Source organism: Sus scrofa, chromosome 2 (assembly GCF_000003025.6).
Source record: "Sus scrofa isolate TJ Tabasco breed Duroc chromosome 2, Sscrofa11.1, whole genome shotgun sequence".
In the NCBI taxonomy this organism is placed as follows: Eukaryota; Metazoa; Chordata; class Mammalia; order Artiodactyla; family Suidae; genus Sus; species Sus scrofa.
In genome coordinates, this window is record NC_010444.4 from 69,947,466 (window position 1) to 69,970,978 (window position 23,513).

At 53.4% G+C, this 23,513-nt stretch overlaps 2 protein-coding genes across 20 annotated transcripts in view; one reads left to right on the top strand and one right to left on the bottom strand.

Annotated features, from left to right (window-relative positions):
• DOCK6 (dedicator of cytokinesis 6) overlaps nucleotides 1-23,513 on the bottom strand; it is a 46,474-nt gene that overhangs the window by 21,613 nt on the left and 1,348 nt on the right. For all 18 annotated transcript variants that reach the window (XR_002341657.1, XR_002341658.1, XR_002341650.1 and 15 more), the window contains exons 2-21: nucleotides 15,737-15,824; nucleotides 14,935-15,110; nucleotides 14,317-14,385; nucleotides 13,933-14,062; nucleotides 12,420-12,632; nucleotides 10,832-10,917; nucleotides 9,591-9,657; nucleotides 9,342-9,491; nucleotides 8,201-8,281; nucleotides 7,929-8,082; nucleotides 7,625-7,752; nucleotides 7,402-7,495; nucleotides 6,843-7,005; nucleotides 3,927-4,044; nucleotides 3,787-3,857; nucleotides 3,403-3,541; nucleotides 3,203-3,304; nucleotides 2,402-2,488; nucleotides 1,754-1,985; nucleotides 1,334-1,495 (exon numbers count right to left, since the gene is read on the bottom strand). Coding sequence is in view for 9 of the 18 variants with exons in the window: in XM_021083864.1 (XP_020939523.1) it covers nucleotides 1,334-1,495; nucleotides 1,754-1,985; nucleotides 2,402-2,488; nucleotides 3,203-3,304; nucleotides 3,403-3,541; nucleotides 3,787-3,857; nucleotides 3,927-4,044; nucleotides 6,843-7,005; nucleotides 7,402-7,495; nucleotides 7,625-7,752; nucleotides 7,929-8,082; nucleotides 8,201-8,281; nucleotides 9,342-9,491; nucleotides 9,591-9,657; nucleotides 10,832-10,917; nucleotides 12,420-12,632; nucleotides 13,933-14,062; nucleotides 14,317-14,385; nucleotides 14,935-15,110; nucleotides 15,737-15,824 (2,510 nt within the window). In the remaining 9 variants the exon portion in view is untranslated. The remainder of the gene's footprint in view (nucleotides 1-1,333; nucleotides 1,496-1,753; nucleotides 1,986-2,401; nucleotides 2,489-3,202; nucleotides 3,305-3,402; nucleotides 3,542-3,786; nucleotides 3,858-3,926; nucleotides 4,045-6,842; nucleotides 7,006-7,401; nucleotides 7,496-7,624; nucleotides 7,753-7,928; nucleotides 8,083-8,200; nucleotides 8,282-9,341; nucleotides 9,492-9,590; nucleotides 9,658-10,831; nucleotides 10,918-12,419; nucleotides 12,633-13,932; nucleotides 14,063-14,316; nucleotides 14,386-14,934; nucleotides 15,111-15,736; nucleotides 15,825-23,513) is intronic.
• On the top strand, nucleotides 4,091-6,758 carry ANGPTL8 (angiopoietin like 8). 2 transcript variants are annotated; one of them, XM_021083871.1, is made up of 4 exons: nucleotides 4,091-5,432; nucleotides 5,593-5,754; nucleotides 6,289-6,398; nucleotides 6,493-6,758. In XM_021083871.1, the coding sequence occupies exons 1-4, from the start codon at nucleotides 5,136-5,138 to the stop codon at nucleotides 6,638-6,640; spliced, it is 717 nt and encodes a 238-aa protein (XP_020939530.1). In that variant the 5' UTR covers nucleotides 4,091-5,135; the 3' UTR covers nucleotides 6,641-6,758. The 2 variants fall into 2 exon arrangements, with proteins under 2 accessions (XP_020939530.1, XP_020939531.1); XM_021083872.1 differs by having other exon boundaries at nucleotides 4,101-5,432; nucleotides 6,479-6,758.

Consider the following 23,513-nt stretch of genomic DNA (forward strand, 5'->3'; position numbering starts at 1 on the left):
CTGCCCTTGGTGGAGTCACTTTCTTTCTCTGAAACTCTACGTTTTTCACCCCATAAAATGGGTGTGATAATTGGCTGCTGCCTCACAGCAATTTGGGGGAGAATGAAAAACACTGAGAACAGTACTTGGCGCACTGTAAATGTCCAGAGGCATTGGTGGTTACTAAATTAAATTATTTAGCAAATGAAAAAAGACCCAACTTTACTGAGTGCTCACTGTGCCAAGCATTTTGCATGGATTACTATGCCATTTACTATTATTAGCACTCCTGAAGAGGGGGCACTTTTTTTTTTTTTTTTAGGGCCATACCCATGGCATACGGAGGTTCCCAGGCCAGGGGTTGAATCGGAGCTACAGCCACCGGCCTACACCACAGCCCCAGCGATGCCAGATCTGCGACCTACACCACAGCTCACCGCAACGCCAGATCCTTAGCCCACTGAGTGAGGCCAGGGATGGAACCCACAACCTTATGGTTCCTAGTCGGATTCGTTTCTGCTGCGCCACAACAGGAACTCTGAGGGGCGCTATTATTATCATTGCTTTGCAAATGGGAAAACAGTCTCAGAGAGGTGAAGTCATTTGCTCAGGGTCACAGAGCTTATAGGCAGAATTGAGATACAAACCCAGGCAGTATGTCTGAGTCTTTGCTTTCTTTTTTTTTTTTGTCTTTTTGTCTTTTTGCTATTTCTTTGGGCAGCTCTCGCGGCATATGGAGGTTCCCAGGCCAGGGGTTGAATCGGAGCTGCAGTCACTGGCCTATGCCAGAGCCACGGCAACGCGGGATCCAAGTTGCGTCTGCAACCTACACCACAGCTCACGGCAACGCCGGATCCTTAACCCACTGAGCAAGGGCAGGGATCGAACCCGCAACCTCATGGCTCCTAGTCAGATTCCTTAACCACTGCGCCACGACGGGAACTCCATGAGTCTTTGCTTTCTTCAAGCGAGAGTCCCTGCCTGCTTCAAGCTTGAATCCCTGCTTGCTGACTGGCTGAATCACTCGCATTGTTTTACAAGTAGGAAAACAGGCCCAGAGATGTGAAGTCACTTGCCCAGGGTCACAGAGCTTGTGGGCAGAGCTAAGATTCAAACCCAGGTAGTTCTGCTTGAGCCCTTATTTCAAGCATGGATCTCTGATTGCTGACTAGCTAAGTCACTTGCCAGTCAGGTTTATAGTGATGGGGCAAAAAGTTACCTTTCTCTCCTATAAGTTGTCCCAACCAATCAAGGCCAGTGCGGCCTCAGGACCTTTGCGCATGCCCTTCCCTTTTCTTGGGATACTCTTCTCCCACGAATTTCCTGGGCCCCTGCCTCTCCCACCAACATTCACCTCCCATGAGGCTGGGCTCTGTGCCAGGCAGTCGGAAGGCATAATAGACATAGGCAGCCAGCAGTGGGCAGTGACCACGGGCATCCTGGGCAGCCTCCAGGCTCCGGTGAACGAGGCTGACGACATGGGCCATTGCTTCAAAGGCTCCACGACCCAGATTCACTGCAGGACAGAACAGAAGTCAAGTTCCAGGTCCCAGGACCTCCTACTTCCCCTGGAGAAGAGACTTCAGGGTCCCAGGGGGTCAGGTGGCCATCAAAAGGTCACAGGGGACGAGCTTTTGGCTTGGGGGTTGGGGCCATATTTCAGATAGGAAAACTGAGGCCAGAGAAAACTAGGCTATAGGAGGTCACCCAGGACCAGTGGACTGAGCCCATTTTTCAGATGGGGAAAGGGAGTTCTAAGGCTGTGCTCACTCACCGATCTGGCCACCGATGACAGGGGGTCGCACAACCAGACGCACGAGCTTGTCCAGCACATGGTGGGAGAAGGCGACAAGGGGCTCGGGGCTGGCAAGGCGCAAGGCTGCCAGGCTGGCCCGCAGCTCCTGCTCCACTGTGCCCTCGCTCAGCACGGCATCCTTGAGCCGGAATGGAAAGGCCCCCTCCTCCAAGACATGCACCAGGGTGAAGAATTTATCCAGGTGGGGGTCCTGGTGGGGGACCAGGGGTGATCGGGAAAGGGCCAGGGCCCCCAGTCCAGGAAGGGCTTAGGGGATCAAGTCAGGGGTGCTGAGTGGGCTGAATCATCAAGGCTGGGGACAATGAACGGACAATAACTGAGGAAAGGGATAAGACAGTAGCTCAAGAAAGGAAAGAGACGGGGAGTGACCACAAAAATAGCAAGGGACAAATGCGGGGTCGGGGTGAGACCATGCAAAGGCCAAAGCTCCAGCTGGGAGGGCCATTGGCACACGGCTGCCCACCCCTGAGTCAGCAGCTTCCGCAGGAGTCTGACCCAGCTGACCGAAGTCACATCCGTGGCCTGAAGCCAGGCCTCCCTGGTCAGCGGAAACTGTTGCCCAACCCCAGGGCCGGACTCGTGGGTTCTGGTCCCACCCCCCACTACCTGAGGGTGCACAGAGGACACAGCTGTGAGCTCCACGCTGAACACGCCCTTGTGGCCATCCACCCAGCGCATGCCCGGCAGCGCCACCTGCGGGAGGGACACTTCAGGTGGGCACTGGCCGGCCCTCCCCCGCCGCTTAGTCCATCAGCCTCAGCCATTGCGACACAGTGGCCAGAGCATGGCCCTGCCTTGGGGAGCAGCTGGACACCCTGCCCCCAGCCTGGCCCAGCCCAGAAATGGGGGCGGATGGGATGGAGCACGACGGGGGTCCACTGGGCAGGCCAGAAGCCTGGGATGCTCGCGGGAGAACAAACTGAGGGTGAAGGTTACTGCAGGGAATGAATGAAAAACAGCATAAACGGAGGACTCCAGGCCCCTGGGGTGCTAGTGAAAGGCTCAAGGGTATGTGGGAGGGTGACAGCGCATTCATGTGGGGGAGGGAGGGACGAGGGACAGTAATCAGAGCATCAGGCAGGGCTGCAAATGGGGGACTGCAGGGGAAAGGCAGTGGAATCTTAGTGGGGACGGTGAATGCAGAGGTGCGAGTGTGTGTGGGGGGGAATGTTAATGAGACGTGGTAGCTGAGGACAGGGAGGGACATACACAAGGGGGCGCAGGACACACAGGATTAATAACAGGGCAGGGGGTGGCGTGCTGAGGTAGGCAGGGACCCCAGAGGCCCTAACAGTGGACAACAAGGATCCCAGGGGTGTTGATGAGAAGGAAAGCAGGACATGAATGGGGTTGTGGGAAAGGTAATAGGCGATAGGGTGCTGTTGGCAGGGGGTCCAGGGCACGTACGTCCGGTGTGAGCACGGAGTAGCTGGGCGGAGGCTGGTCCACGGACACAGGGAGGCAGAAGGGACCGGTCCTCAGGCGGCCGTGCTGCAGCAGCGGGATCCACTGGGGAGAGAGAGGCTGGGGTCAGGTATGGGGCCGGACAGGGGCCAGGAGCGCTGGGTGTGGGGGGTTGGGCTGGTAGGGGCGGAGGGGGGGCTCACAGTAAAGCCCACAGGAGTCTCCAGGGCCGTGCCTGGCCGGGGCTGGCAGCTGACGTGGTAGAAGGTGAAGAGCAGGTGGTGGTTCTCTGTCACGCAGGCCGGAAGCCGCAGCTTGAACTCCTCGTAGAACTCAGGGGATCTGGCAGAGCAGAGCTGGGGGTTCTGCTGGGGGCCAGGCTCCCCCTAACCCCCACCTCATGCCTGTCCCACCCTCCTCTGCCACACGTTCCCCCAGTGCTGCCAAGCCCTACTGTCCCTGCTCTCTGCCTCAGGGTCCCCCACAAGCACTCATGAAGTCTGCCTGCCCCGCCCCTGTTCCTGCCTCACCGTGTCCTCATCAGTGCCCCATTCACAACCCCCTCCTGACCCCACCCCCCAACATACTTGTTATGGTAGACCACGGGGGTGAAGGCCTCGCGGGTGAATTCACTGCAGCTGGATTTGCCAAAGATGACCTGGTAGAGCAGGGGTGTGAGGGGCTGGCTGGGACACCCTGTCCCCCCACCCCTGGGCCAGCCACTGACCGGCAGGGCCTGGCTGGGGTCCTCGCCTGCCATGTACTGCACTCGCACGGTGAGGTTTCGCACGGAGCCCTGGCGACTGCTGAAGTTGAGGCTGTGCGGGTACACGTACAGCAGGTTCCTGAGGGGGAAGGGGCATGTTAGAGGGACAGAGAAGGGCTGGGCCACTGGAACAAGGTCGGGGGGGGGCGCTGCTGGAACGAGCTAGGACACCGAGAGCTGGGGAGGGGGCAGGAGATGTAAGTGGCAGAGAGTGGGGGACAGAAGGGTGCTCAGGATCAGGCTCCAAGGTGGCCCAGGCAGCCAGTGTCAGGTGCGAGCCCTACCCACGCTGACCTGCCCATCACCCAGCTCAGGAGCCTGACCCCCCTTCCCCCAGGAGAGGCCACAAGAGCTGTACAGCCTGTCTCTCGGGTGGGGAAACAGGCGAGGGTCAGAATTCTGCCTTCCTCCTGCAGGGATAACTCTCTGCAGGCCCCAACCTGCCCCTGGGCCTCAGTTTCCCTATGAAACTGTTTACCACGTGATGGTAAACAACAGTTATGTCTGTAACTGCACCAAACACTAAGGCAGCACCTACTGTCTGTTGTGCTTTCAACATAAAACAATTCATTTATTTCTCACAAGCAGCCTGGGAGGCAGGAATCACATCACCCCCATCACACAGGCAGGGAAACAGAGACACTTGCCCACAGTCATCCGGGCAAAAAAATGGTGGTGAGCATTGATCCAGGGCATGTAGAGGTCCTGGAGCCAGGCTGGGTGGCCTTGGGAGAGTCCCTGCCACCTGCACCTGCTCCCCTAGCTCTTGACCTGACCAACAAAGACCTCAGCATCGCAGACTCATAGGAAGGTTATGAGACCAGCTACTGTAATGGCAGCTGGAAAGCCTCACTGTTATCATTGCTATTGTTGCCATGCCTATCCACAGAAAGGGAAACTGAGGCCTGGAGGCTTTGGGCCACCAGCAGGGCCTGGGCCTGTCCTCTCCCAGTGCCCCCAGACCAAGCCTGGCCCAGAGCCTCAGCCAGCATGATCCTGGCATGGCCCGGCTGGACATTCACCTGATGCAACTATCGCGCCATCGCCGGAGCCTTGCACAACATGGGGCAGCTGGCTGGCCGGTTAACGATTGACCGGAGGTTAAAGGGGGTGTTAAGACATAAAAGGCAGTAGCAGTGGTGCTGTGGCCACAACCCCAGACCCCCAGCCATGTCCACGCTCATGCTGTGCCTGCTGTGCACCCTGACAATGGTGGCCCAGCCTGCCCCGGTGACCCCCGTGAGCAGCTCAGAGCTGGCACAGCATGAGGAGCTGACTCTGCTCTTCCATGGGGCCCTGCAGCTGAGCCAGGCTCTCAATGGTGTATACAGGGCCACGGAGTCACAGCTGACAGAGGCTGGGCACAGCCTGCGCCTCTATGGCCAAGCACTGGGGCTCCTTGGGCAGAAGGTCAGCCAGGGCCAGGATGCAGCCCAGGAGCTACGTGTAAGCCTATTGGAGATGCAGGTAGGCACTGTAGTTGGGGTGTTGTGGGGTGGGTAAGAGTCCACCACGGTGGGGTTATGCCCAGGGTGACCCTCTGTTGGGGTTTCCCCAAGACTTCCAGTGTTAAAACCAGGCCAGTCCCAGGAGGTCATCCTACTAACATCCACTATCTATTGATCAGATGGAAGAGGATGCTCTCAAGCTGCAGGCACAGGCCACAGCCCAGGCGTTGGGTGAGGTGGCCCAGGGACAGCAGGTACTACGGGAGAGAATGAAGCAGCTAGAAGTCCAGCTGAGGAGCGCTTGGCTAGGCCATGCCCACCCAGAATTTGAGGCCTTAAAGGTAAAGTGTTCCCAGCCCTGGGGAGTTGAGACCCTAACTCACAACCAGACCTCGTTTCTGAAGCTTGTGTCCCAGAGACCCCCCAGATCAGCCTTCTAGCGCCATGGCCTCTACTCTGTGTGACCCTGAGCAAAACCCATGTCCCTCCCCAGGCCTCAGTTTCCCTATTTGCAAATAAAGGCAAGAACTAATGTCTCAAAGCAGAGCCAGGGACTCAGTGCAGATAAAATCCTCAGCATGGGGTAGGGCACATGGTTGTTAACTCGATAAATGCAAACTATTAGAGCATTTCTTGAGCATTCATTAAGTACCCAGCACTGTTTTACGCCCTCTGATAATCCACAGCACGCTCGTAATAGCTCCCCAAAGGGAGTCCTACTCCAGCCCCATTTTATAGATGGGGAAATTGAGACCAGAGAATGGCAGTGACTTGCCGAGTCACACAGATGTAATGGGGAGCAGGGGGAGCTGGGCAGGGCTGAGGTATAGGAGGTGAGGCAGCCCCTGGCTGAGGTTTCCATCCTGATCCCACAGGCCCATGCTAACAAGCAGAACCACATCGTGTGGGCCCTCACGGGCCACGTGCAGCGACAGCGGCAGGAGATGGTGGCACAGCAAGAGCGGCTGAGACAGATTCAAGAGAGGTGAGCCTGGTGGGGGTTTGGAGTGCGGGACAGCTGGATGGGGACCCCTTTGCCTTGGCTGAGCCTCGCCTCCCTCCCAGACTCCACATGGCAGCACTCCCGGCCTGAGCCTGCTTGGGCAGAACCGAGGACCTGTCACGCACCAAGGGATGCTGCCACGCTCCACGCGACCCCTGCCCAGGGAGCTGCCTGTTGGCTGGGATCGGCCAGGGCACTGGGACCCGCTTCCAGCCATGGAGTAGAGACGGAAGCAGATGGGGATGCAGGCAGAGGACATGGCCCCATCGAGCAGGGGTGAAGGAAGGACACATGCCCTTCATGCCTACACACCCCCCATTAAAGCAGAACAGTGGCATCTGACCCTGGTGTCTGTGTGTTGGGGAAAGGGGACCTCACTCTGCATGATGCCCCCATTTAAGTGCCCAGCTGGCCCAAAGGCTGTACCTGTAGCTGGTATGGGGGGCGTAGACCTCACGGGCTGGAAACTCCAGGATCTCCTTGGTGGGCCGGCCCCTGGGGTCTGGATAGGGCTTGACATGAAGCAGCTCCGGGGAGAGGCAGAAGTGAGGGTTCTCAGGGGCCGGGGAGATGTCGATCTTGAGCTGGGCTAGGGAGGGGATAGCCAGTTTGCAGGTGTCTAGGAGCCTCGGGCCCAGCCCCCTTCCCTCTGGGCTTCAGGTGGGGGTTCTAGAGATTCTCCCACAAATGCCCTCTGGGGGCTCCAACCTTCAGGTGCTAAGGCCAGAAGTCATCCTCAGCTCCCATCTCTTGTCACCATATTTGATCAGCTCTGCCCACCACTTTCCCATTTAACCCAGTATCTGTTTTCTTTATTCTGTTTCTCATCCCTGGCCCCCATCAGAAGGCTGAGGTTGAAACAGGGGCTTTTTCTATCATGGTCACCATTGGGTCTCCAGGGCCTGGCAGAGCAAGGTTCTCAATGTGGGTTTGTTGAGTAACTACATACGAGTGACACATCGTGTCTAAGGGGGGCACCACGCACCGGTCACAGGCCGCAGCCGCCGCAGCAGAGATGTTGGGCGCCGCATGTCAGCCAGAAACTTGAAAAGGTCTTCATCACTGAGCCGCTCCGCCTCCTGCAGGGATCCGTCCCAGTGAACCAGGGCTGAGGGGATTGGGGTCGCTGGGGCCCGTGTGCTCAAGGCGGGCAATGCAGGGTGTCCCTGGGCACCCCTCCCTCAGCCCCCGCCCCACAGCCATGACACCTGCTTAAAGAAATTGGTGACAGTTAGGGTGGCAGGGCGGAAGCCAGAGAAGCTGCAAGTGTCGTCCCCGCTACTTGTCCGGTCCTGAGGCCCCCGACGGCGGCGGTCAGTCCAGGCGGGTCGGCGCTCTAGGGGAGACAGTGACAGTGACGAAGGGTGACAGAATGAGAGAGAGAGGGCGCAGAAACGCGTGCGAGAGGCGCACAGGGAGACCAGAGGACTCAGGCCAGGTAGAGTCCGGCCAGCAGAGGGCGCCTCTCCCCCCCGTAGCTCCGCCCCTGTCCTGCTGGCCCCGCCTCCTCACCGCCCTCTGAGTCCGAGTCACGGTCAGATTGGCCCGCACTGCTCACGATGTTAGCAAGGTGCACTGCTGTCCAGGCGAAGGGCATGCGGTAGCGGCCGAGGCGGGTGCAGAACTGTTCAGCCGCCAGGCGCAGCTTCTCCAATTTCTCTTTGTTCTGCGGGGAGACACGCCCCCCCCAACACCCCGCAAGCTCAGTGCCCCAGGCCTGCTGAATCCAGGATCTGTCCTTCCTAGGGACCCCTTCACCACCCGGCCCAGCTCCCCATGCTTACCTTGGCAGTGTCTGCCTCCTTCATCACCATGTAGGGTTCACAGCACTCGCTGATGTCCCCCTGCTGCAGCACCTTCTCCAGCTGAGAGGCAAGCAGGCCCAGTGAGGCACTGCCAGGACCCCACGCTCCCCACTCCACCCCCAACCTCCCAGATCCTCAATGCCTCAAATATATTCCATCCAGCTAGAGCTCTGGCTCCAACACCACCCATGGCTCCCACTCAGTCCCCAGGATTGAAGGCTAGCTGTCAGTCTGCTCAACTGACTGCCACCTCCCTACCTTTTAAACTAGGCTCCAAGCCCAGACTCCATTTTTCCCCCACACTTAAATTTTTCTTTGTTAGTATAAACAGAGGCCACCGCAAGCATGGCTGTGGGCCTGGACACCTGTCCTGATTGCTCAGAGCCAAGCATATTCTTTACCCATTCTGTGCCTCAGTTTTCCCATCTGTAAAATGGGCCCCCTGGCAACCCCCTTGGGGCTGCTGTGAGGACCAAAGGCCCAAATCCTTCTGAAGCCTGACTGAACTGGGAACAGTGCCTGCCTGAAGGTGTTCAATTAATGTCATTTGTGTAACCCCACTGAACGTTTTGCGAAAGGAAATTTCAGCTTACTCCTGGAAACCTAAAGTCTCCAGTGAATGTGCAAACTAGGTCTTTCCTCCCCTAGTAAACTGAAAAACTCTCAACAAAAAACAAAAACAAAAACTGGAGTTTTCATTGTGGTACAATGGAATTGGCCGAGTTTTGGGAGTGCTGGGACACAGGTTCAATCCCTGGCCCGGCAGAGTGGGTCAAGGATCAGGTGTTGCTGCAGCTGTGGCTTAAGTCGCGACTACAGATTGCATCTGATCCCTTGCCTGGGAACTCCATATGCCTCAGGCTGGCCAAAAACCCCCCCAAAAAAAACAAGAAAACCATTTTAAATGGCCACCCACATGTGCTGGGATGCCATCTGTCCCCTGGCTGTCCCCTGGCTGCCAACTCATGGGTGTTGGCTTGGTAATGACCTCTCCACAGAAGTCCTTGCTGACTTCTCCCCACCTGGCTTGGGTCATAAGCTTCCTCCAGCCTCGCCCACAGCACCAGGGATCACAACTGCTTTTCACCATTATCATCCCCTTGCTGGCCCCAGTAGGTACCTTGATGACCAGGAAGATGTCGGGCGAGGGGTAGGTCACAGAGAAGATGGCAGAGCGGGCCAAGGTGGAAATGGCAGGGTGGGTGCCATGGGCCCGCAGCAGCCCCTTCATGGATTCTGAGTTCAGGTCGAAGTAGAAGTTCTCTGAGATCTGGGGGCACAAGAGGCAGTTGGGCCACTTCTTCCAGGAAGCCCACTGCCCTGCAGTGAGTAGAAGTGGTGGGAGGAAGGGAAAGAAAAGAGCTCCTACCTTCTTTTTTTCCCGAACATCATACAGGGCTAAGATGCCAAAGATGGGCTCGATTTCGATCTCGAACCTGCAGTGAATGGGGGCTCTCTGGCACAGGCTAACCTTGACCCACCCACCTCCATACCTCCGACTCCCTCTTGAGGTCCAGCCCAGGCTTGGTGCATTGTGGTGGGGAGAGGGGTGGCATCTAATTCCCACTGACTCATGCAGAATCATTTAAGGGCTTGCAGGCCTGTCCCATCTTTCTCCCGCCCCATCCTGAAATCCTCAATTCCTAGGCCTCCCTGCCTCCCCTCTTTGGAGTGTCCTCTATGGCCTTGGTCATCCTGGACTGGATCTCCTCTTTGCTCACCTGATCGGCTCCCATAACTGCCTCCCTGTCTCACTCTGCCCTGCTGGCCACAGGCCTTCCAAGGAAACACCTTAAAACTTAAAATTGAGGCTCCCCACAGACCTGTGTGCTCTAGCCCCGCCCACCTCTTGGCCTCATTTTCCCTCTTTCCAGGCATCTCCTGGCCTTTGTGGGTGCGGTGTCCCCCACCTAGGGAGACCTGTGTGGTCATCCCACAGTTACAGAGCCTGCATACAGTAGACGCTCAATGAGTGTTTGTTGAATGACTGGATGAGTCCACAGAGCTGGTTGCCAGCCCATGTGCTTGAGGCAGGCAGCCTCAGGCCAGACGAGGCCTCCCTTTCCTGCTCCCCATTCAGGCAGGAACTCAGGATGCGGAGAGGCAGGGCTGGGCTCAGGTCCAAGGCCACATCCTGTTCAGCTCCATTCCCACGCACTCTGCCTGCTCCCAGGGGCTGATGTGGAGGGGGGCCTAGAGGAGCTGGAAGCCAGGTCCCGGGTCACCAGCGCCCCCTCCAGCAGCTGACTGGATGAGGGCTAGACTCTGGTCTCACAAGCCACTGTAATCTTGGGCACAGTGACTTCACCACCCCAGTGCTTCACTTTCCCGCCTGCACCCAGATCACAAATGTAGTGGCGAAGATCAGAGTTAATACACAGGGAGGGCTAAGAACTGAGCCCGGCACACAACTGCAGCTTAGGTCTGGCAGCTTTGAATACTGAAAAAGGAAGTCTTATTTTCCAGCCTGGAAGTCCACGGGTGTCCTCATGCGTCTCAGCTACACACGGTAATGGCAGGGATCACATAGTGACAGTCATGCCTGTGCTGCCCTGTAATACACATGGTCCCCTTGCATGTCTGGAGGGAGGGGCCTGTTAGCACACTCACTTAAGCGACAGACACTTGACCAGGATCCGTTGTCCGAAGTGTTCTCGGGGTGGCTCCGGGCGGCTGCAGCGTTCCACAGCCTCGTCCTGCCAAGAGCCAAAGAGGCAGCTGGGACACATCCTTAAGAAGGGCTTGGAATGTGTGACCGGAGACTAGCTCTACCCCAGGCCTAACTAAACTTCCTCAGCACCCTGCCTCTGGGCCTTTGCACATGTCTTCTGCTTCCCTTCTCCCCGCTTCCTCCTTGCCTCGCCGATACCTGCTCCTCATCAGGCCACAGCTTAGCCGGCACTTCCTCCAGGAAGCCTTCTCTCAACCTGAGGCATCTGATGCCCCAGATGCTTACCAGGCCCTGCTGAAATGGGCCACGTGGTCGGGACACTGAGGGTTGTGTGAGGGACAATTACATGCCTCTCATCATGGCACTACCTCTGTTTGGGTTGTGATTTCCTGGTAGGGAGGTCTCTTCTCCACTAGACTGTGAACTTGGAAGGCAGGGACTGGGTCTGTCTTACTCATGGCTGTATCCCCAGTACCTTCTATATAACAGGCACTCAAATCTCTTCATCGGATAAATATAGAGTTAATAAATACAGTACGTACCTACTAAAAAGTGGTTAAATAAACACAGTCATATACAGAAAGTATAATTAATGCTGACTGGACATATATAGGGAAATATACTAGGCACCCAATAAGTACTAATTGTATAAATTAGGGGTATACAGCAAACACTCAATAAATGGCTGAATTAAAACATTAATTCACTAGGTGACTATATATAATAGGTGCCTAATAACAGTCCATTGGATAAATATAAGTACACATGGTAGGTGCTCAATAAATACTAGTTAATCGAATGCTGTTTGATGAAGACTATACAGTAGACATACAATAAATACTGGTTGAATAAACATAGCAGTATATAGTAGGGGCCCATTAAATGCTGAGTGGATAAATATAGCAGTATATATAAAATAAATAAAAATCACTGAATAAAAATATAGAGTATGCAGTAGGTGCCCAATACACTGGGTAGATAAATATAGGCTTATACAGTAGGTGCTCAATAAATACTGATTGATTAAATACTATTTGATTAAAGAGAAGACTATATAGTAGGTATATAATAAGTACTGGTTGAGTAAATATAGCAGGACATAATAGGTGCCCAATAAATGCTGGTTGAAGAAATACAGGGGTCTACAGTAGCCCTCCAATAAAAGCCACTGAATAAGGAGCTCCCATTGTGGCTCAGCAGGTCAAGAACCCGACTAGTATCCATGAGGATGCAGGTTTGATCCCTAGACTCACTCAGTGGGTTAAGGATCCGGCGTTGCCATGAGCTGTGGTGTAGGTCACAGACTCGGCTCAGATCTGGAGTTGCTGGATGACCCCTAGACTGGGTACCTCCACATGCTCTAGGTGTGGCCCTAAAAAGACCCCCCCCCCAAAAAACCCCACCGAATTAAGGTGCAGGGTATACAGTAGGCACCTAGGAAATGTTAGTGGGATCATATACAGGGATACATATCAGTTGGACATGCACAGGCTTCAGGTCTGAACAGGCAGGCAGGCAGGCACCCACCTCATCAGGTGCTGGGTAGAGGGTGAGCAGGGCGCGGGGCCGGTGCTGCCGTCGCAGAGCCTCATTGCGCCGGTCCACGTCCTCTGGGGCCGCACGCTCCAGCAGTGAGGGCAGCAAGGAGTCGGCCGCCAAGTTCCTCAGGTCAAAGATGCCAGAGGCGCCACTGCTCCGTGGGGTGTCATCTGGGGAGCCTGAGGAGTGCCGGGGGTCATCCTGCCAGGGGAGCATGGGCAAGCACTGAGCACCAGCTGAATACCCCTCTATCCTACTCAAGTGAGGCTGTCCTGGTGTCCATTCTCTAGATGGGTAAGCTGAGGACCAGGGGCTGGGGTCACCTGAGGGCTTTGCTGACCCTCTTTCTAGAACCTTCTGTTTGAGGGAACCCTCTCCTTTACTATTGTTGGGGGAGGCTACTTCCCAGTCTGGGTGTCACATGACCCTTGCCTAGCCAATCAGAACACAGCACCTGCCAGCCCCAGAGATTGGCTCTAAGGTCAGGATATGCCTGGACTGGGCCAACGAGAACCTTCCCTGGGACTTTGCCAGGGGAGAGAGAGTTCTTCTCACTGAGGCTGTCCCTGGTCCAGGACCCTGCCTGACCTCCCAGACTCAACTATGGTCAGAGCCAGACTATCCTGGATCAAATCCCAGCTCAGCTCTGTGACCCTGAGTCTCTGAACCCAATTCTAAGGGCCTCAGTTTCCCCATCCACATAGTAACATCCCCATACAAATAGTAACAATGGAAACAATAAACAATAAATCTTGGAGTTCCTGTTGTGGCTCAGTGGAAACAAATCCAACTAGTAAGTATCCTTGAGTATGCAAGTTTAATCCCCGGCCTCACTCAGTGGCTTAAGGATCCAGCGTTGCCACAAGCTATGGTGTAGGTCGCAGATGGGGCTTGGATCCGGTATTGCTGTGGCTGTGGTGTAGGCCGGCAGCTGCAGCTCTGATTTTTTTTTTTTTTTTTTTTTTGCTGTTTCTTTGGGCCGCTCCCGTGGCATATGGAGGTTCCCAGGCTAGGGGTCCAATCGGAGCTGTAGCCACCAGCCTACGCCAGAGACACTGCAGCTCCGATTTGAACCCTAGCCTGGGAACTTCCAATGGTGCCATAAAGAAAAAAATTTTTAAAAAAATTAAAAAATCTTGATATGATTATTACTGGTAAAAGCAGGCATTCAATAAATGTTGGTTGACAAATTATAGGCTCACGACTCAGCAGGCCAGTGAAGTCCCTCTACTAAGCTTGCTGTGCCTCAGTTTCTTTATTTGCAAAATGGGTATGACCTTGCCTCCAAGAATGAAAGATGAAGACAAGTTTAGTATACAGTAAGCACTTAATAAATGCTTACTATTATTTCCTCTACTTTTTCACTTACAGGGCTGATACATTTCCTTTGGGGTTCAAGGCTGTTTGGGTCATTTCCCATTGCATATGACTGAGAGCTGGGGCTGTAACCCCCCCACCACACACACACCCCTAGAGTGACCCCTGCCTACGGCTCCCTCACCGAGTCTTCTGGGCCAGACCTCTCATCCCCAGAAGCATCCTGCTCGAAGACCTGCCGGGTGAGGCCCTTCTGCCGCTCTCGCTGTGTCTCTGCAGTGATGGGGCTGTACACTGCACTCAGGTGCTGGTACCTAGGAGGAGGCAGGGCTGGATGGGGAACAGCGATGAGGGCTCCCCAGTGCTCCCCGATGTGCTGACACACTACAAGGCCCACGAGATGCCTGCAAGCCCACCCACCCTCTCTGTGCTCCACCTGAAGTCCAGCTGCCCTTGCAGGGATGGTGGGCAGATAAACAGGGGGACCGGCAGCTGAAAAGGGGACTCCCCCAGTTCAGACCTGGCCTCTCAGCTGTCTAGCCTGAGCTGTCCCCCAAGCCAGACCCACCTCCTGTGGGTGATGATCCAGTCCTCGGTGTACATCTCCACCGCGGCCCTCACTTGGGCATCCAGCTTTCTGCGCAAAATACAATCAGAGTAGGAGTTCCCGTCGTGGCGCAGTGGTTAATGAATCCAACTAGGAACCATGAGGTTGCGGGGTTGATCCCTGGCCTTGTTCAGTGGGTTAAGGATCCGGTGATGCCGTGAGCTGTGGTGTAGGTCTCAGACGCGGCTCGGATCCCGCGTTGCTGTGGCTCTGGAGTAGGCTGGTGGCCACAGCTCCGATTGGACCCTTAGCCTGGGAACCTCCATATGCCGTGGGAGTGGCCCAAGAAATGGCAAAAAGACAGAAAAAAAAGACCAAAAAAAATACAATCAGTGTAAACACAGGCAGGGCCCACTGTTAATCATTCCAGTGGCCTCATGAGATGAGGCCTGTCCTTCAGTTTGTTTCAGGGATGTAGAGATGGAGGCTCAGAGAGGGAAGGGATCTTGTCCAAGGTCACACAGCCGAGCCACGCATTGAACTTGGGGCTGTTGGGAGCTTGGTGAGAAAGGAGGTATTGATGGAGGGTACAGGGGCAGAGGGGAGTTACAGACAGGGAGGGTGTGGGGCTGAACCCACCCATCCTCGGGGATCCCAGGCTCCGTGGTGCGGCATTCCCGAGGCTGCAGCAGCAGCTCCAGGTCATCCACTGGAAACTCGACCAGGTCCCGGAGTGGCCCGGGCTCTGCATCTGGGGGCCGGCTCAGGAGCACATCCTCAAAGTCTAGGGGCTCGACAACTTCAGTCAGTGGGACCTGGGTCAGAGCAAAGTGGCTGTGACTCCTGCCCTTGGGGTTGGGTGAATGTGGGCTTGGGCTGGTCTTGGACAAATCAGAGGGTGGTGGGAGCCATGGAGGGTGTTGGAGCTGTGGAGGGGGCCCTGGAAGATCTCAGCCACTCCACCCCACCCCCGCTTGGCCAGCCCTGAGCCTTGTTCCAGGCAGGAAATCACACCCTGTGCCTGGAGGGGCAGGAAACTAATGGTGGAAGGAAAGGCATGTTGACTGCAGCAAAGAGACAATTCCTAAGGCTCTGGGGCAAGAGAGCTCCACCTCTTTCCCTGCTGCAGCCAGAAGCACCTCCCTTCTCTCAGACCTCCCTCCCTACCATTTCCATCTGGGTGGTCCAGGCACCAGGAGGTACAGGCGACAGCAGACTGGAACTTCTCCTCCCTGACCACCCACAGGAATGTTCCCCTCCCAACCCCCCCCAAGGAAGCAGCTGGAGAGAGGGGAACCAGCCTCCCCACTCACACTCACTGGGAACAGGACTGGGGATGGTACTGGGCCCAGACAGGCACCTCCTCCCCTGCCACAGCTGGGACCCTCCCAGCCTCAATTTCCCCCAAACCAGGGGTGGGGGGTACCTCCCAAACTCTTACCCCCAGGGAGCTGCTGCAGCGCCTGCTGGAGTGGGGAGAGCCGCTTCGTTCCCGGGACACCTGTTTCCGCACCTCGGCAGCCACGGTCCTGTGGGGACACGAAGGAGGCCATCAGAGGCAGGAAAACTTGGGCAGCAGGGCCCTGGGAACCACGGCTTGGGGGCTAACAAATTCTTTCTATGAGAGGAAAATCCAGGCCGGGGAAAGAAAAAAATCAGGCCCTGGGCCAAGAGAACCCAGGCTTCGGGATCCACAGATTTCAGGGTGTGGGCTCCAAGTCTGCAACAGACACATTGCCCCCTGCCCCAGCCCTTCCCGGTCCCCGTTTCCCTTCTCAAGCACAGATGGGGGAGCTGCTGCTGGGTGGGACCTGAGGATCATTGATCCCCCCTCTTCCTTCTTCCCCTCGGCTCCAGGGACCTGAATCCCATCCCACCAGGACTGACTTCCAGGTCAAGGGGGGGTTCCGCTGGTCCTTGATGTCCACTTCTTCATTTGGGGGACCTCTGCCTCCCCTGGCCCCTATGCCCTGCTCCCCATTCAGAATGCGAGCCCTGTTCTACCCCTGCTGGACAAGTCGTTCCTGCCTCTGAGCCTCAGTTTACCCATCTGTAGCTGCCCTGCCCTCCTGGGACTGCTGTGCAGAGCTGAGCTAGGGGCCTGGTGTTCGGTGGGCACTGCATACACGCACCTTCTCAGGGTGTCTGAGATGAGGCTGATGGTGTGTAACTGGCCAGCATGACTCTCAGAGCACACCGGGCCACCAAGGTCAGTGCCTCGGCCTTCCCGGACTGTTTGCCTCTGCACTGGCCTTCCAAGACCCAGAGGATGAGGGTGAAAGCGCAAGACACACAGGGGAGGAGGCCACAGGAATTTGGAACGAACCCAGTAGGGACAGGGATTCCCCAAGCTCTCAATTCCTTACAGTTGAGCTTAGAAGGAGAGAAAGGCATGCCGTTACCTGCAGGAAGAGTGTGCCAGGCAGAGGGAACAGCAAGTGCAAAGGCTCTGAGGCTGGGCTCTGTGCTCTGGGCATGGAGATCCCTGCTCCCTGGGGTTTTGTGACGATAGGAATAGCACTGTGTGGTTCCCGTGGAAGCCCCAGCACTGGACTCCACACATAGTAGATGCTCAATAAATTTTTTGGCAGGGGAGGGGCAGGGGGGGGCAAAAAACTTTTCTGGGAAGTTCCCGGGCCAGGGACCAAACCTGTGACCCAGAGCTCCTAAGATGCTGCTGATCCCATTGTGCCACAGTGGGAACTCCAACAAAAATTTTTTTTTTTTAATCGAATGAGTGAATCCCTTCCAATCTCCCTCATGGCCCAACTTGCGTAAATCGACTCTAAGTTAGGAGAAGCCCCTTATCCTTTAGCTGTGTGGCTTTGGGCAGAAAAGACAACATTTCTGGGCCTCAGTTCCTCTTAAAATTGAGAAGGCAAGTGCCAGTGGGCTCAGGCCTCAATCTCTCCCACTTCCTACTTTTCTCAAAAAGTTTCTTAATATGGAGTTCCCATCGTGTCTCAGTGGTTAACGAACACGACTAGCATCCATGAGGACGCAGGTTCGATCCCTGGCCTCACTCAGGGGGTTACGGATCTGGCGTTGCTGTGAGCTGTGGTGTAGGTCGCAGATGTGGCTCAGATCCCGCACTGCTGTGGTTCTGGCGTAGGCTGGCAGCAACAGCTCCGACTAGACCCCTAGCCTGGGAACCTCCATATACCGCTGGTGCAGCCCTAAAAAAGACGAAAAGATAAAAAAAAAGTTTCTTAATAAAAAGTTGAGCCCCAGGAGTTCCTGTCGTGGCGCAGTGGTTAACTAATCCAACTAGGAACCATGAGGTTGCAGGTTCGATCCCTGGCCTTGCTCAGTGGGTTAAGGATCTGGCGTTGCCGTGAGCTGTGGTGTAGGTTGCAGACGCGGCTCAGATCCAGCATTGCTGTGGCTCTGGCATAGGCTGGCAGCTACAGCTCCGATTAGACCCCTAGCCTGGGAACTTCCATATACCGCGGGAGCAGCCCAAGAAATGGCAAAAAAGACCAAAAAAAAAAGAAAAAAAAAAAAAAGTTGAGCCCCAGAGTTCCCACTGTGGCGCAGCAGGATTGGTGGCATCTCTGGAGCTCTGGGACACAAGTTTGATTCCCAGCCCAGTGCAAGGGGTTAAGGATCTGATGTTGCTGCAGCTGCAGTGTAGGTCTCAACTGTGGCTTGGATCTGATCCAGGGCCTGGGAACTCCATGTGCTGCAGGGTGGTCAAAAAAAAAAAAAAAAAAAAGTTGTGCCCCATAAAGTGCTATGCTGAAGACTGCAAATGCGGCTCGTGGGCCACCAATGAATGTGTGTGACAGGCCCAGGTAAGACAGATGTGGGTTGGGACCCATTGGGAGCGTCAGCCTCATCTGGACTCAAATCCACATGGCTCAAATAATACTTGACCACAACTCTGGTCCGACATGGGACGTCCAGTTTGAGACCCCAGCCTCATTCTTTTTCTGTCCCTGTATTCCATTTATTTTCTCTGTTGACCGCCTCAGAGTCTTGCTTCTATTGGCTGGGGGAGGAGGAAGGGAAGAGAAGTTTGTAACAAATTTGAAGGATGTTAAAAATCAGGGATTTGTTCTCAAATTCCCCAAGTCTGGTCAACTTCTTCTGGAAGCCTAGGCACGCACAGGGTTGGGGGGTGATTTACAAAAGATGCCAGAACAGGGAACCTGACTGTACCCTGGTCCAAGCTGTTGTGCACCTGCTGCCCCAGAGCAGGAAGCGGGGCATGCTGGGCCTCTAGCTTCGTTTTGCCACTAGCCTTGGAGTGAGGCCCTAAGAGGCTGGGTCCACAATGGTTTGGCCACCAGAGCCAGTTTACTGAGTCACGGAGCTCTGCACTTGGAGTTGGGCAAGCGTGGGAGAGTGACATCCCTTCTCTGTACCTCTGGGCTTGGGACAGTACCAGCTACTTATTGAGCTGTTCCAAGTGTAGGGCCTGGCACACAGTAAGTGCTCAATTAAGGCTCAATGTTACCACATTGCCTCAAAGCGCACCCTGGGAAACTGGAATTTCTGACCTTGCTTTTTTTTGGCTGCGCCTGTGGCATGAAGAAGTTCCCAAGCCAGGAACTGAACCCACACCACAGCAGTAACCAGAGCCACAGCAGTGACAATGCCAGATCCTTAACTCACTGAGCCACCAAGGAACTCCTGACCTTGCTTTTTATACCAAAGGTGAGGGAGGCTCAGAGAGGGGTTGTGAGACACCCAGGGTCACACAGCAGAGCGTGGCAGTGCCCAGAAAGAACCCTGGTTAGCTGGAGGTCAAAGTCTGTGCCCTTCAGCGCCCAGCATTCCATGTTGCCCATGATAGGGAGCAGGGCCAAGAACAGGGGCTCCCTGTCCACACTCACCTCCCCACCCCCCCAAACATCCAGTCTCAGGGCTTCAACACCATCTAAACACCAACAAATCAGAATTCCTGTTGTGGCTCAGTGGTAATGAACGCAACTAGTATCCATGAGGACATGGGTTTGATCCCCGGCATCGTTCAGTGGGTTAAGGATCTGGAGTTGCCACGAGCTGTGATTTGGGTCACAGACACAGCTCAGATCCTGCACTGCTGTGGTTGTGGCGTAGGCTGGCCGCTAGGGCTCCAATTCGACCCATAACCCGAGAACTGCGATATGCCACAGGTGCAGCCCTAAAAAGACAAAAATAAAAATAAACACCAACAAATCCTCGGATCTGTCCATGCATCACCTACCTCCTTCGAGCCCATGTGGGGGTTTTCCCGGCATCCCACCCAGAGCCTGACCATTAACACGCCCTCCCACTGTCCTCTCTGTCACACTCAGGGCAGCCCCACACTCTTAGATGCTTAGTGCCCACACGGGGTGGTCCCCAGCTTCTCTTTTGTTCTCACTCCCACATCAGATCTGCTTCAGATGTCCCCACAGACCACATCTCAAGAGAGGCAGATGGCCAACAGGCACATGGAAGAATGCTCAATATCACTAATTATTAGAGAAATGCAAATCAAAACTACAGTGAGGGACTACCTCACACCAGTCAGAATGGCTATCATTAATAATAAATCTACAATAATAAATCTACATTAATAATAAAATCTACAAATAACAAATGCTGGAGAGGATATGGAGAAAAGGGAACCCTCCTGCACTGTTGTTAGGAATGTAAATTGGTATAAGCACTATGGAAAACAGTATGGAGGTTCCTCAAAAAAGTAAATATTGAACTACAATAGGATCCAGCAATCTCACTCCTGGGCATATATCTGAAGGAAACTTTCATTCAGAAAGATACATGCACCCCTATGTTCACTGCAGCACTATTCACAATAGCCAAGACATAGAAGCAACCTAAGTGTCCATCAACATATGAATAGATTAAGGTGTGGTACACATACACAATGAAATACTACTCAGCTATAAAAAAGAACAAAATAATGCCATTTGCAACAACATGGATGCAACTAGAGATTCTTACACTAAGTGAAATAAGTCAGAAAGCAAAAGACAAACACCATATGACATCACTTACATGTGGAATCTAAAATAGGGCACAGATGAACCTATCTACAGAACAGAAACAGACTCAAAGACTGGAGCATAGACTTGTAGTTGCTGGGGGCGGGGGAGGGAGTGGGATGGATGAGGAGCTTAGGGTTAGTAGATGCAAACTATTACACTTAGAATGGATAAGCAATGAGGTCCTGCTGTACAGCACAGGGAATTATATCCAATCACTTGTGATAGAACATGATAGAAAATAATATGAGAAAATGAATGTGTGTGTGTGTATATATATATGACTAGGTCACTTTGCTGTACAGCAGAAATTGACAGGATGTTGTAAATCAATTACATTTTAATAAAAAAATTAAAAAAACAAAAAACCCAAAAAGACAGGTAAAATGTTGAGCTGAATTTAGTTAAGTTTCTCAAGGAGTGATCTCAGGCTTCAATGAAGGAAACTGCAAAGATAAGGTGGTGGGTTCTAGCTATTGGTGAGATAAATCCTAAGGTGAAATCTCAACAGCCCTTCATTATACTAAAGAGATGCTCAGAGGGGAAAGGTGAAGTAGTGGCATCACTAGGAATTATGTGACTCTGTGGACCTCTCCCCAGGGCTGGCCAGATTAACAGAGGTCTATCCTCACAGGGGAGGAGGATGATAAAACCAGAAATAAGAATGATATAAGCCTCAGATGCTGTGTTCCCACTTCTGGAAAAAACAAGGGAAGAAAATGAATAAATATGAAACTATAAATGGACTCCTCTTTACATCCCACCCTACCCCTCCTGGACTGACAGGAAAATTTAAAGACAAATAATACAAGTGCCAGCAAAGATGTAGAGTAATGCGAACTCTCATCTGTGGTTGCGGGATCCTTTCTGGAAAACTATCTGCAATTAAGAAGCAAAAGTGAAGATACCTCAAACCAGCAATTCCACTCTGAGGTGTGGATACTCAGGAGGAAACACCATGGCTGAGAATGTCCTTAGCTACTCTGATGATGACAGCCCCAAAAGTGAAATAACTCACATGTTCCCTGACCAAAGATAGAGAATACACAAACAGGGGAATAATACACAGCAATGAAAAAGGATAAGCTTGACTATAGGTGACACAGATGAGCCCTCCTCCTGACACATTATGCCAGTATATAAGACTTGACATCCCATCTGGTTCTGATTATAGGATGTTCTAAATAGGCAAAACCAACCTAGAGCAGAGAGGCAGCCAACTTCAATGGAGAAACCATAATGCAAGTGAGGAAGGGATAGTAGCACAGCAGTTTCGTGGGGGGTTGCTGGAGTGGGGAGGTAGAGACAGAACCTATCTTGATTCAAGTGACTTTTCCCCTGGCATGTGTTTCATAATTACCCTTTAAACTTGGCATCTGGAGTTCCCGCTGTGGCTCACCAGATTAAGAACCCGACATAGTATCCATGAGGATGCAGATTCGATCCCTGGCCTCACTCAATGGGGTAAGGATCCAGTGCTGCTGAAAGCTGTAGTGTAGGTCAAAGATGCAGCCGAGATCTGGCGTTGCCATGGCAGTGGCGTAGGCCCAGAGGTGCAGCTCCGACTCAGCCCTTAGCCTGGAGATTTTCATATGCCACAAGTGCAGCTGTAAGTGATAAATAAATAAATAAATTTGGCATTTTTCTCTATGCATGTCAGCAGTCACAGTTTTTTCAAGGTAAAAAGTAATAATCTATGCATGTGCTCATGTTTGCAGACCTATCTGGGGACAGGGATGAGAGAAAGTATTTCCTCGAAATCCCAGAGGTACCTTTGGAAATTTTGTCCACGTATATCTCATTGTGCTCGCCCTCACCAACAAATCATTATGTCTTCAAATCAGAAACACAAACTGCCCCGCATCAGACAACTGAGGGGTAGAATGAAGACGCTGTTGTCGGAGGCCCAGGAAGAATGAAATGGACACACCTGGGGTAAGAGCAGGCAGGCAGAAGCATAGTTTCTGCGATTATTCTGGGCTCTGGGGCCACAACCTCCTGAGCTCATTTCCCCCTCCAGAGACCCTCGAGAATGACCTAACCTCTTTGAGTCTTGATTTCCATAGTTACATTGAGGTCGACAGGCTCTGGTGACAATCTCAGAGGAGGACTGGCATGCAATAAGCAAGCACATTAGAAGTGCTGGTCATTATCCCCATTCTAGATCAGATTTTACTTTATTTTATTTCGCCTTTTTTTAGGGCCACACCCATAGCACATGGAGATTCCCTGGCTAGGGGCTGAATTGGAGCTACAGCTACCAGCCTACACCACAGCCACAGCAATGCCAGATCCAAGAATTGTCTGCGACCTACACCACAGCTCATAGCAACACCGAATCCTTAACCCGAGCCACAATGGCAACTCCTCAGATTTTATTTTAAACCGTACAAGTGAAAAAAAAATGAATATTATGTTACCTACAGTAACGTTTGTCCATGGTGTTTATGTTCATAAGTTTGTGTTTTTACATTGTCCCCCCCAAATCTTTGTTTTAAAAGAATCTATTCATTAGGTAACTGGAAAATTGTTTAATATTCTAATATTAATATACCATATATATATTTTTTTGGCTACCCCAGAGGCATGTGGAAGTTCCTGGACCGGGGGCTGAACCCATGCCACAGCTGCAACATGGGCCACTGCAGTGACATCAGGTTCTTAACCTGCTGTGCCACAAGGGAACTCCCTCATGTGCCATATTAATATGGCATTCGTGGTATGAATAACTGAATGAACAAACAGATGAATACAGGCCTATGTCTGAGCATATAAATACCTGGGTCCCCACCAGGCTGCTCTGGGGACCTTGTGAGAGGGTGGCTGGAAGCCTTGAGCCCTTTGCTTGTGGTTCACTAGAACCCCAGGATCGTTCTCTGCTCTTCTTATCCTGGGCTCTAGAGTATCCAATTCACAGGGAGGAAACCAGGGCCTTTATTACTTGAGTGGAAGCCAAGACCCAAGGACAGAGGGACTGAGGGGCAAAGAAACAGATGGCAATAACCTCCCCAGGCTCAGAAACACCAAAGATCCCAGACAGAGGAACAATTCAGAGACAGAGAGATAACAGAACCTAACAATCGCACAACCACTGTGCCCCAGACACCAGGTCATGATGTCCCGCCTAGGTTCTGAACTCTTCACGGCTCCCATCTCACTCAGGGTAAAAGTTAAAAACTCCTCCCCACAACCTTCAAGGCCCTGCACAACCAGCTCCCACGGCCCCTTCCTCACTCTGCTCCT